The sequence below is a fragment of the Cynocephalus volans genome, chromosome 8 (assembly GCF_027409185.1).
Source record: "Cynocephalus volans isolate mCynVol1 chromosome 8, mCynVol1.pri, whole genome shotgun sequence".
Taxonomy (NCBI): Eukaryota; Metazoa; Chordata; class Mammalia; order Dermoptera; family Cynocephalidae; genus Cynocephalus; species Cynocephalus volans.
The window spans coordinates 132856994-132869748 of NC_084467.1; the positions used below are offsets into that span (position 1 = coordinate 132856994).

A 12755-nucleotide genomic window follows, 5' to 3' on the forward strand; every position below is an offset into this window, starting at 1 on the left:
TACTCCTGGCATTTTATTGATTTTTGTTTGGATGTTTTAAATAGCTTTCATTCCTTTCTTTCTGACTTACTGTTTGTCTTCTGTGTTTGTTGGTTTCTTGGGATGGTAGATAAACTTTTTTTCTCTTTATTGTAGGCATTTTAATTTTAGCATTTTAGTTTTATTCTTTCTTGAGTATTCATGGTAGTTATGGCTGTTTTATTCTTTCTTGAGTATTCATGGTAGTTATGGCTGTTTTTCAGGTAACAGACTCAGTACTCCCTTGAGAATATTTTGTAAGGCTTGTTCTGTGATTGTGAACTCCCTCAGTTTTTCCTTGTCTGGGAAATTGGGAGAAAAAATACTCTTACAAGAACAGTATTGTAAGCCCATTTTTACCATTAACCAGTCAAGTGACCTTATACAAATCAAATAACCTCCCTGGGTATCAATTTTCTTTCAAAATTTCTTTCAGATGAGGTGTTTGGACTAGATGATTCCTCCTGGCTCTGCATTTAAGCTTAGGTTGATGAATTTTGAAAAGAAGATAATGAATAAATATGATGGATAAAAATATTACAGTCTTTGACCACTAACTGTTAGGAGGAATGATAATTGTATCTATTGATACCTTTAAAACCTTGTTATTAAATTGTGGTTGGTAGCTAGAATCATCAGTGTCACCAGAAAGCTAGTTAGCAATGCAAAAAGCTAACTAGAAAAGCTAGTTGGATCTCAGCTCTACTAACTCATAGTCTGCATTTTAACAAGATCCCTAGGAGATTTGTATGTATGTTAAAATTTGAGAGCACTGTTTCAGAAGATTGTTATCTTAGCAATCAGTAAAATAATTGATGTTCAAAAAATGCTTTAAAATTGCCTGTGATTCATCAAGTGAAAATTCAGTTAAGTACAGGATTCTCTGTTTAAAAGGGCAGAAAATCTTTTAAGGTATATTGGAATTATTTTTATATGCATGATTGAAATATCTAAAAAAGTGCTTGTGCTTCTAAAGAAAATCTTCTATTTGGAAAATTAACTTTCATGAATTCCTGCATTCCCTGGGAATCCTGCAAAAGCAGAGATGACTGTATGTGATTTTCATTTCCATCGAAAGCTAGCCTCGTGCATTAAAAGAACTCCGTCTCCCAGTAGCTGAACAGTTTATTCCTAGAGAGTAAAGTGGTCATTTCTCCCTTTCCTATTTGATTGCTACTTATCTAACTTTTTCTTGATTTTATATTGACGCTTTTGCCGATCCCAGACATAGCAACTTCACAGACTCTAAGTTTCGTGAATAATGGGGTAAAATGTTTTTCATCCAGGATGGAAGATTGCCTGGCTGGGCAAGCCTCTCATTTATTCCCTCACTTATGAATTCTTGTTCCCAGGAGAAACTTTTCCAGCTATATTCCATAACAACTTTTCTCTCTTTCAAGCTTTGTCTTAATTGGGGTTTCCCCAGGTTTCAGACTCTGAGATAAAGATTTGCAAATAATCTGTATAGATGCCAATGTTATTAGGTTGAGCCTTATGAAATTGCTAATATTTAATAACTTTTCATGTACAATAAAAGGCATATGATTCAACCAACAGTGCAAGCATTCTACATCTGATTTCTGTTGGCTCCTACTTGGATCACGAATGGCTTTTAAAGGTGTCTGTCAGCTCCCTAAAATTGTGTAAAGCTTTTACGTCTAAGTGCTTAGGTGACTTCATTTTATTGGGGAAGGGAGGACACAAGTGACAGCACATTTTCTAAGGAATCTATGATTTACTGCTCACCCCAAATTAAGAACATTGGAGCAGTCAAAAGAACATAGAACTTCAAGTGGGAAAACCAAGTTCCTTCCTCTCAAGCATTTACCTAGAGGAAGTTACTTAAGCTTTCAGAATCCTAGTTTCCATTTCTATAATAAAACCTTTGATATTACAGTTCAGAAATCCCAGACTGGAATAAAAACCCAATGAACTTGGTGGAGACTTCCACAAAGCATGTGGTCATGCTGAGCAAACTACAAGGTGCTGTACAAACACAAGGTGGTGCCTGCCTACTCTCTCCTGGTCAAGGCCCTTCCCTTTCCCTCTGGAAATGCCATAGATGAGTGAAAATGGAAAGGCGCAGAAAAACCAACAGCCCAATAACTAACCAAAAGCATTTTAAACCTCAGAGGAGATTCTTTTCAAGTTTGTGGTACAGTTTCAGGGTCTGCTCTCCAGTGACCACCACAAAGGGTAACCTGGAAGTTGAAACGCTTGGCTTGGGAGCCTGAGTATGTCTGTGCCCAGCAGGCAGATTGAAGAGGAATTTTTTAAGTCCAAATAGTTCTGCATTAGGGAGACATTCTTCGATTCTTGCCCCTTACCAGTGGCCAGCGGTTAGATCGAGTAATTAATGTGCAGTCTTTGGATGAAAAAAAAAAAAATGAATATGTGGGGCTGGCTTTCTTTCTGTCAGTATCTATTGACCTATCGATCTGTTTATCTATTTATCTGTCTCCTTTATGTTTTCTCTTTGATTCAAAGTATTTTGTGATGGATTCACTGAGCTAATTTCACTGGCAATCTCTCTATGTAAAGACCATTCCTCAGACCTGAGAATTGCTTGCTTTTCTAGAGGGCTTTGTCTCCTTCCTGGTATCTAGCTGTAGTTTTTCTTTCTTGTCAGGAACATATTTAAATTAATTTTATGTTGCCCATGTAATACATGAATGTGATCTTCTTATCAAAACAAATAATAAAATGTTAGATAAGGACAACGATCCTTTTGACTTTCTGGCCCTTTGGATTTTTCTTATTGGGCATGCCTGGTACACATCTCAGATCTAAGAAGTCCCCAGGGAATGCTTCAGGTGAGCTTTGTCCTGAAGGGGACAGCTGTTCACAATTATGCATCTGGTGTGGTGATAAGAGCAGTGTCATACTTACCGTGGTGAAGGGACTGGAGTAGTAGAGCTTACTGTTGCCAAATTTTCTTTTCTAGCTGCTACTTGTCTTTCAAGTGTACGATCATAAAATTCATTATTTGTTTTATATAAAGTAAACATTGTCTGGACTATTACATATATTAAGACAACTACGACTTGACTGTGGAAAGAGCAAACTTCTAAAAATACCTTTGAATAAAAAAAACATTTTTAATTTTATAATTACACTGTCAATTCTGGAAGTTTCTATGTCTCTATGTACAACAAATGTAGATTTTTAATAAACGCATGTTGAATTAGATTTTCTGAAAAGTGTAGTAAAATAATTATATGTATAATGTATTTTTCATAGATTCCATTTATAAAGTAGAGATACATTCTATATTAAGAGCCTCAAATATTGACAGTTTCTATAGAGGCAGAACCTGGAGTAGCAATTCACATTTTTTACGAGTGTCAATTGAAAACAGCATATATAAAAAATTTTAACCTAGACATTCAGAAAAGCATAATTCTCCATACATAAAAACATACAGATGTAGGTTTAATTTAAAAATTTTATTCTTTCTTTTCTTCCTGCAATGTTAACAGGATAAAAAATATTAATATTTGGAAATAAGAATTATTGGACATTGAGTTCTTACAATACAATAGGCCCTGTTCTATGTGTTTCCACATGATATCACTTAATCTTCAAAATAACCTTGTGAGATAGGTAATATCCATATTTCTCAGCTGCGGAAAAGAGGAGCCCTAGGCTCAGAGAGGAGAGATGGATTGCTTGATCACTTGGCTAGTAAAGCGTCAAAACCAGAGTCATACCCAGAGCTTCTGCCTGGTCAACTCTCCAGAACAGTGAATTTACTTGGTTCCTTTTGCCCTGCATGTGCAGATGAAGACTAGTTTCTGCTTCTGAGGCTGCAATACTTGTACAAGAGAGTTTATACTTTCTTTTTCTTCTAGTTGCTGCTATGGAACATAGTTGGGGTTCCCAAGAGGATGAAATTGGCTACCTTTTCATGTCACTGTGAGACTCAGCATTCTATGACTCAATTAAATCCTTGTCTCTCTTTGCTTTGTGTTGCCCAACATTCCTCAGCCTGAGTCTCCTTTGCAAGTCTCACCTGTGGTTTTCCTACTTAAGCCACGGCCTGGAAATTCTGCATAGCCTCTTCCCACAAATCACAGTGCAGACACTGCCACAAGGAACAGGCTTTTAGATTTAAAATGATTTGGTATTCAAAGGCCCTTAGAGCAAGGCAGCATATTGCTAGGAGGTGTAAAATGGGTTGGAGGTTTTGGGCATGGGCCCTTAGGACAGGGAAACCCACAGGGTGAGACCTAGCTCTACTAATTAATTTCAGGTGGGTGGTATCTATTTTGGGACTCAAAAGAAGATGGGAAGACTGAGCTCTCCTGTTACTGGTAGAAGCCACTCTACTCTTCAGATCTGAGGCCTACTGGGGTAAAGCCACCAGATATTTGTTTGGACTCTGTCAGTTCCTGGCTCAGAAAATGACCCAGAACTTTTTTCCAGTACTCAGGTCTCTTTTGTGGTATATGAAAAGTAAGAGGCCGTGGGAGTTTCCAGGGGACCTGATGTCATTTGATGCTGGAGCTGAGGGCTTCGAATTAAGCTCCTAGTTACCTTACGATGTGTTTCATGTCTAGCCCTCATCCAGACAGGGACAGAGGACTTCATATTGTAAGCTGTAACCTATGGGTCCGGACGTTTCTTAAGTAATGAAGGAATATTTATTACTTCAAAGAGGGGAAATGAAAAAAAAAAAAAAACACTGTAAAAAGAGAGTGTGGACGGTCTTCCCCTCTAATGGGGAGAGGAAGGAGGGAGAGCTGTGCTGCTTTGACCACTGCAAATCATAAAATCACCCTAATTAAGCCAGCAGTGCAAATGGACACTCTATAAACACACTGCCAAGACTGAGAAAAAAATCTGTCTGTGGACAAGAAAGAATTCTTGTTAAAATGGAAAACATATTTTACTCTTCCTGCTCCCCAGTTTTAGAGGCGGTCCCTGCTGTTAGATGTTGTATCCAGCTTTTACACTGAGAACGATTTTCCTTGGGCTTCATACCCCTTAGAACCTGATAAAAAGCTAGAGAAATGCACACAGAACTTTGTAAGGTCCAGCACCACATTCTAATATTATAACACCCATGTAACACCAGGAAAAGTTGGAATGTATTCTCAACAGAAATTCAGAGTAATGTCCAGCTCTAGGAAGTAAAACAAAAGTAGAATTACTGCATCAAACAAGTCCAGTGTGGAAAATAAGCCCAGGACTCTCACCTGGTAGAGGGACTATACTTTATCCTCCAACTTCTGACGTGTTTTCTTTTCTACTAAAGGACTCCCAGGGACAAGCCTTCCGTAGTTTACTTTGAAATACTGTTTTAGTGTTAATTAGTCTAACCATCTAGGAATATTCCTGATAAATATCTGGATTTTCCTGTGCCTCAGTGTTGGCTTGTTTTCCAGTCAGGAACAGGGTATATATGCTTGTGGCACCAGGAAAAGTGCATAAGTACAAGCCATTTGGCTGATTCTAATCTCAGAAGTAACAGACTGCAGTAGCCTCTCCTCCCGTATCATAGTTCATGTGCTAAATGAGAGGTTCTGATAAAAATTGGGGGGTTGGAGGAGATAGGGTGATAGGACAGGACCAGCAGCTATTGCAGTTGAGAACTTGTAACAGTTCAGAACTTGGCGTTTGCTTGGTAATCATCTCGCTCACCTCTCTCACTCTGGGAATAAGTAGGTACCAGTTGGCTATGTGGCAGCTGACTGTCTCCAGCAATGGTCTTTTTTGAGTGATCTTTTTTTGAGAAATTTAAAGAAAGGCAGATCCAAGTTAAAAAAAGAAATCGTTGATGTAAGCACTCTCAGAAAAAGACGGGATGCTCAGTAGCTGAAAATTATCACCTTTCCATCTCGTCTTGAGGTTTAATGCAACCTTAATTACCTTCCTGCACCTATTTCGTATTTTTCCCATTGGTAAAGGAGAAGGAAGCTCTTACTTTGTAAATGATGAGTATCTGAGAAGAATAAAAATGTCATGGTGCCTGCCTTGATATCCCAATGGAAATGATGACTCATACGGGTGTGTGCTCATGCCTAGGTGTGTTTCAATAGACCAGGAGTGGCTGCAGCAATTTTCATTTTCTTGACTTCTGATGGTATGGACCCTGCGGAGCACCAGCAGTCAACGGTGACCCTTTACCTAACTGATGTCAGTGGAAGCAACCACTCTCTTGGTGAGTCTTGCAATGGTCCCTTTGGTATCACTAAAGGACAACCCAATAGACCCAGGAGTCAGCTTGATGGCTGTCTCTGAGATTGTTTGGGATCTTGCCTACATCACACAGCTATTAAGAGGATAAAATGAATACTAGATATGGAAACATGGTGTTAGATGAATGGCTTAAAATATCACTCACGTCCTTATTTCTCTTCAGGAACCTATGAACTATCATGCCAGCATAACCCACTGGTTGTCAATGTGACCCATCACCCACATGTCCTCTTTCACCATACCACCTCAGTGCTGCTGAATTTCTCATCCCCACTGGTGGGCATCTCAGCCGTGGCTCTAAGGACATCCTCCCACATCAGTCCTTCAGCTTCCAATAACTGCATCCCAGAGCACAAGGGGCAAAGTCATCAGAGACAGAGGTACAAAGTCCCCTTTCTTCTTTTTCTTTTTTTTTTTTTTTTGTTTTTTTTTTAAACCTTCTTGTGGTTGTGATGCACTGCTATCATTTACTTACATAGTGTTGTGTATCGAGTGGTTGCTTAATCACTAACTGAAAAATGGATTTAGGGACTACTAAAGAGACAAAAGAAGCAAGCAAAGAATAATTTGTAAAAGGCATGCTTAGGTTTTATATTTTGCTCTTTTTTTCCTTATTTGAGCATAATTTTTATGTAAATATTTAATGTCGCAACAAGGTCTTAACATCTTTTTTACATATAAAACCACTGACTTCAAGTCAACATTGTTACATAAACTGCCAAAAATTCTCTGCCAAAAACTCAATGTTCCCTAGGCAATGTATATTTTTCCACTTGTTCTCACCTAGACAGTGTATACAGCAAGTTTAACAATTACTTGCTAAGGCATGTCATATAATCATTTAGGGTTACATATGAAAATAGGGAATACATTAGCTTCATGTGTCTTTCTGTGGACATCTGTGATTGTCATCATCTAGGCAGATGTGGCTGTGAGGTTTACTGGACTCTAGGCAGCAACTTGTACAGGGAGGCCAAAGGTTGGGGGAGGGAGCACTCCAAACACAACAGTCTGTGCTGCAGGTGGGCTACATCATACTATGGTCTAATCAATTGAATGAGACTATAGGTACCAGGGTTCATTTCCTCAGGGAGGGAGGGGAGATCACGTACTTATTACTAGGTGATTGGGATCCTAGTCACAAAAGCTGGGGTTCCATGCAGTGCTCAATCAGCACTCAATCACCGAGAAGAAACCCTAGTCCCCCCACCCCATGCCCATCCTAGGTATACCAGAAACTCAGCCCTGAAATGACAGGGAGTAGACAGTACTAGTACAGTATATTAGTTATCTATTGCTGTGTAGCAAATTATACCAAAATTTAGTGGTTTGACACAACAAACATCATCTCACAGTTTCTGTGGGTGAGGAATCTGGATGTAGCTCAGCTGGGTGCCTCTGGCGTAGGGTCTTTTATGAGGTTGCAGTCAAGCAGTTGGTCAAAGTTGCAGTTACCACAAGGCTCGGGTGGAGCTGGAGAAGTCACTTCTAAGCTCACTCACGTGGCTATTGTCAGGCTTCAGAAGACCTCCCTCCATGGTCACTTACATAGGTGTCAACAATGGGCTTTTTCACATAGGCATAGCTCAGTTTCTTGCCATGAGGGCCTCTCCACAAGCTGTTTCAGTGTCCTTATGACATGGCAGCTCATGATCCAAGAGAAAGAACCAGTGAGGGTGAATAGAGGAGAGACGGCCCAAGAGGGAAGCACAGCCTTTTTATAACATAACGTTGGGAAGGACAGCACATTACTTCTGGCATACCCTATTCACTAGAAAGGAGTCAGTAAATCCAGCCCATACAAGGGGAGAGGTTTACATAAGGGCATGAATCACTGGGGTCCGTTTTAGAGGCTATGTATCACATGTAGTAATAGTGGCATATGCTAATTGAGCACTAACTATGTGCTAGACATTGTTCTAAGTGCTAGGAAAGGAGAAACAGTAAAACATAGAGTCTAGATAATGGGCATTGTAACATTAGCTAGTTCATCTGTAACTTTAATATCTTCTTAGTGACAAACGCCTTCAAATATTAACTCAAGAATGTAGATTATTAATTCTAATAAACAATGTTATTGTTACTAAAATAACATTGTTTATGAGAATTATTGCCTGTCCCTCATTACTTTCAAATTATTTTCTCTACTGGCTCTACCTCTGGCCTTAAGCCACATAGAATTTCTTTCAGGTCCCTGAAGCATGTGTTCTTGATGAGCTTAGCACATAATGTTTCTACTTACTTGAATGACTTCCAGTCCTTCTTTACTTCAACTCATACTTTACATCAGGATTCGCCTTCTGTGAAGTTTTGGCAAACCCCCTCCCTGTTTCCATAGGACATAGTACATACCCAAACTCTCCAAAGAAGCTATCACTTTGGGTGGGAACTCTTCATTTACCTGCTGTTCTTTCTCATTTAACTCTGAGCTCTCTAGGGTGGGAATTCTGCTTATTATCTCCAATACCTAGCAGAGGGCTTGGCACAGAGTAGGTACCAGAAACTGTGCTGAGTGACAGTTGCTGACTTTACCTGTAGGTGCTCTGTGGAACAGAACTGCACAAGCAAACCAACATAGTAGAAGTCACAGCCTCTCTAGATATGAGGGACAAGACTTCTTCTCACCATCATAGCTGTATAGTTTCGACAAAGAAGTTGATTAATTGAGATCACTGCTGCTAGGTCTTCACTTATTTTCATGTGGCACTGTGGGAAAACAAGTTTTATATGCATGCATGCAAACCAGTAGAAATAGGATATGATTCTCCAGTTTACACAGAGTGTATCTGGAATGCATAAGCATTTCCAAACCACATGTGATTGACAAGAGCCATGCAAATTTGCTTTTCCTTGTCAGCCAGCAAATCAGTGCAATATTGTAAATTTTGATGTGCACAAAACCTAATAAATCCCATATACTTTCATTGCGAATGTGTTTAAAATCAGAAACCTCATGTACTCTCAAATAGTAGAAATCTTTTTGCTGCCTTGTATCAATCACAGTTGTACGTGTAGATACACCATAATATGAAACCCTCAAATTCTGTGCATAGTGAGAGGGATTCCTGGCTACCTCCTTCATACCCTTTATGACCTGAATTCCATTAATACTTACATGGGCAGGGAAGAGCTGACAGATGCCTGGCAGTAGAAGATGTGTTATCCATTTATATTTAACTAGCTATTAGTGACCAGCGGCCTGTCCTTCCTACAATACTACATTTTTGAACCAATTTGACTGGCCCACAGAATTTCAGCTGAAAGCCAATAAACCTAAATGTGCCTTGGACAAAATAATTCCTCCCTGCTTCTCACTTAAGTAAAATCAATACCTGGTGGTATACCCATAGTGTCCTCTAGTGTAGAATCTTCTGGAGATGAAGAACATTATCTCCTTTTCCAGAACACGGGCTTATGACAATGACTGAAACTTTTGACTACTCATCCCTTTGTAGCATTTACACTTTCCCTATTATCTACCTAGATTTCTCTGTTTACCTGCCTTATAAAAGGCTGAGAATATGGTGTAAACCTTCCAAACAATTGTTCTTCTTTCAGTTTTTCCTTGTATTTCAAAGCTTTTGCTTTTCATAATTTGATGTTACATAATTAGGTATGAAACTTTTTCTGACTGTTTTATCTTTATTAAGACCATACCTCTTGCCAACCCTTTTGCCCCTTTAAATACTTTTGGCTTGGTATTCTACTTTGTCTGGAATTAAAATTTCCATCCCTACTTTCCTTTTGTTTGTATTTGCTTGATAAATGTTTGCCTTTCTTTTATTTTTAACCTTTTTCTGTTTTCAGTGCCAATGAGCCCAGGGCACATGGCTGCATTGCACTGTTTACAAAGACGGTACGATTTTACCATGTAAAACTACTGCAAGATTTTATTCTGAAAATGTATCTCATGACCCTCAAGCCTCTAGGAACTTTTAGGACTTTGTAGCACTTTTACTTTTGGGATGTTTATCTTCCGGGATACTATGGCTTTTGCCAATGGCTCTACACGCCCAGTGACCCCCGTTCCACCTCACCAAGACCCTTCTACTTTCCGACCTGAAGTCTTGAAATGAGCAGGGAAAGGCTGGTACTGGTGGGAATAATGGAGGGAGAAGAGATCTGTGATCCATGAAAAGCAGTGCCCAGTTTTCTAGTCTTTACAGGGGCCAGGAAATGAAAGAATGACCTGTTTCCTTCTTTTAGTAAAGAGGAGAATGTAGGAGAGTGAAGAATGCTCTATTTCTTTCTCTTAGTATGGCTCTATTTCTTATTTGCTCACTTTTTTGTTCAGAAAACAAAAAGTGCATGCTTTGGCTTCCAATTACATTTTTCAATTTAACTCTAGTACATTTTGCAATCAGGAGGAAATCCTCACAGATTCTGGCTGTCAGTCTGGGTTTATGTTATTGATAAGAATTTTTATATTTTTCCGTGTTGTTGGTATATAAGTGGAAAGAAGGGAGAAGTTGTCATAGTATTCTTGTGAAATTAACTGAGATAGTACCTGTAGAGTTTAAAACACCTTTAAAACACCTTCTAATATCAGGTTGGGACATCGTCCATGGCGGATTCCACATCACTCCTCATCTTTATTTTTTATCATCTTCTTTTTAGAAGGTGTGCCCGTTAGGAATCAATTCGTGGCCTCTTGGCTCTAAATCCACCCTCATCACCTGCATTATAATACTCGTATTTATCCTTTGCCAACTGGCACCACATTAAGTGCTGTGGGTGCTTAAGAAACATCGCAGGAAGAAGGGGTTTCTTGTCCTGGTTTTGGTGTGCTATCTTCTCTTCTGCTGCTATGACATGCTCAGCCAGTGTTGTGCAGGATGCCTATAGTCAAGTACAACAGCCCCTTGGACTCCTTGTGGCATTGTTTCAGTTGGGTCTTCATCACAATCAACCAAATGTGACGGCTTGATTAATTATGAGGCCACTGCATGCCATGGACTAGCGTCCCATTTCCCATTGACAAGGAGCTCAACATTGTACTCAAGCCCAAATAAATGCACAACCAAACTGATTGCCACATCTCATCTTTGTGAATCTATCTCCTAGTAGCATTCCTAGTATCATTCTGTGTCAGTTGGGGTCCAGTTGGTATGTCATAATTAGAATAGGAAAAGTTTAATGTAGAAAATTATTGGCTGAGTGTGTGGTGTTATAACACCAAGGTCAAGCCAGCCACCAAAAAAAAAAAAAAAAAAAATACACACACACATATAAAAATAAACTGGTAACAGAGGATTAAGTACCAAGGGGTAAAGAGTACACTCAAGAATAGAAGAATGGTGGATAAAGGAAGCAAGCATTGCTTTTAAGAGTATCCAGGGAAGGAACAGGTATGGAAGAGGCTCCCCACCCAAAGCTGAGATTCAGATCTCACTGGAGGAGGTGGAGCTGTAGCAGGCTGGATGGCAGAGAAGTTTGCTGAGGTTCCACACGATGGGGCTGGTAATCAGGAAGCTGCCTACTGGGGTGCTGACGCAAACTCGTTAAGAAGCTGCCTGCTGCGGCATTACTGGGACTTATTGGAAAGCTGCCATTAGGTGCTGCTTAAACATTCTGGGAGGCCACCCACAGGGCACGGATGAAACTTGATGGGAAGACACCCACCGAGGTGCCACTGAAACTTGTTGGAAGGCCAGCTAGTGTGCTGGTGGACCTTGCTGGGACATGCAGAGTGTCCTTGAAACTTGCTAGGTGGTGAGCACCACTGGTTGTCCCCCACACTGCTGGATGTAGGAATGAAGAAGATAAGCCCCTTTGTCCTGCGATGTCTGTCCAATGCCACCTATTGAGAAAATGTGACATCATGCTAGCTGGCAAAGGAGAGATATTTATATGGTTCAGTTCTATTGTCACAGGTATGGCAATGAAGGGCAGATTTGGAATTGAGAGGAATTAAGTTGGTAACTGCCAGAGAAGGTCTTATCAAACAACCAAAAAGAAACCTCTTTTCTCTCTGTCTTTTATATTTAAGATAGAATGTCCTTTAAGTTTTTTTCAATACTTAAACCATTTTTCAATGTAACTTCTAAATAGATTGAGCTAAGTAGAAATGTGTATTTTCTTCTTTTCATATTTTGGACTTAGCTTAAGTCCAAGGCAAACACAAAGTATAAATACTTCATTGGTTTATTCAGTAAAATATACATTCTGATTAAGGTGAAAAACAAGTTATCGATATAAATGTAAAACTGTAGTAGATTCTTAGGTTTGCCTTAAACTGTAGCTTATCAAGGCCAAGTATTCTAATATAAAATTGAATGGGACATTAATCTCTTAAGATGAATATCCATGTAGAAACCTGTTTTTTTCTCTTCTTTCTAGTTCCTCTCGTATGTATATATGTGCGTGTGCGTGAGTGCGTGCGTGCGTGCGTGTGTGTGTGTGTATGTTCATGCTAATTGATGTGGGTAATTGAGAATTGATTTTTGTAACAATTTGGGTCTAATACAATGGATGTGTGTGTGCATATTTTATATATATTGCTGTATTTTAATTCAAGTAAAAGAAAAACTTCTTTC

At 39.3% G+C, this 12755-nt stretch overlaps 1 protein-coding gene across 1 annotated transcript in view; it reads left to right on the forward strand.

The window, feature by feature from the left end:
- Positions 1-12755, forward strand: part of PAPPA2 (pappalysin 2) — a 259746-nt gene that overhangs the window by 153177 nt on the left and 93814 nt on the right. The window contains exons 12-13 of the mRNA XM_063106943.1: positions 6046-6181; positions 6383-6599. Of these exons, the coding sequence (XP_062963013.1) occupies positions 6046-6181; positions 6383-6599 (353 nt within the window). The remainder of the gene's footprint in view (positions 1-6045; positions 6182-6382; positions 6600-12755) is intronic.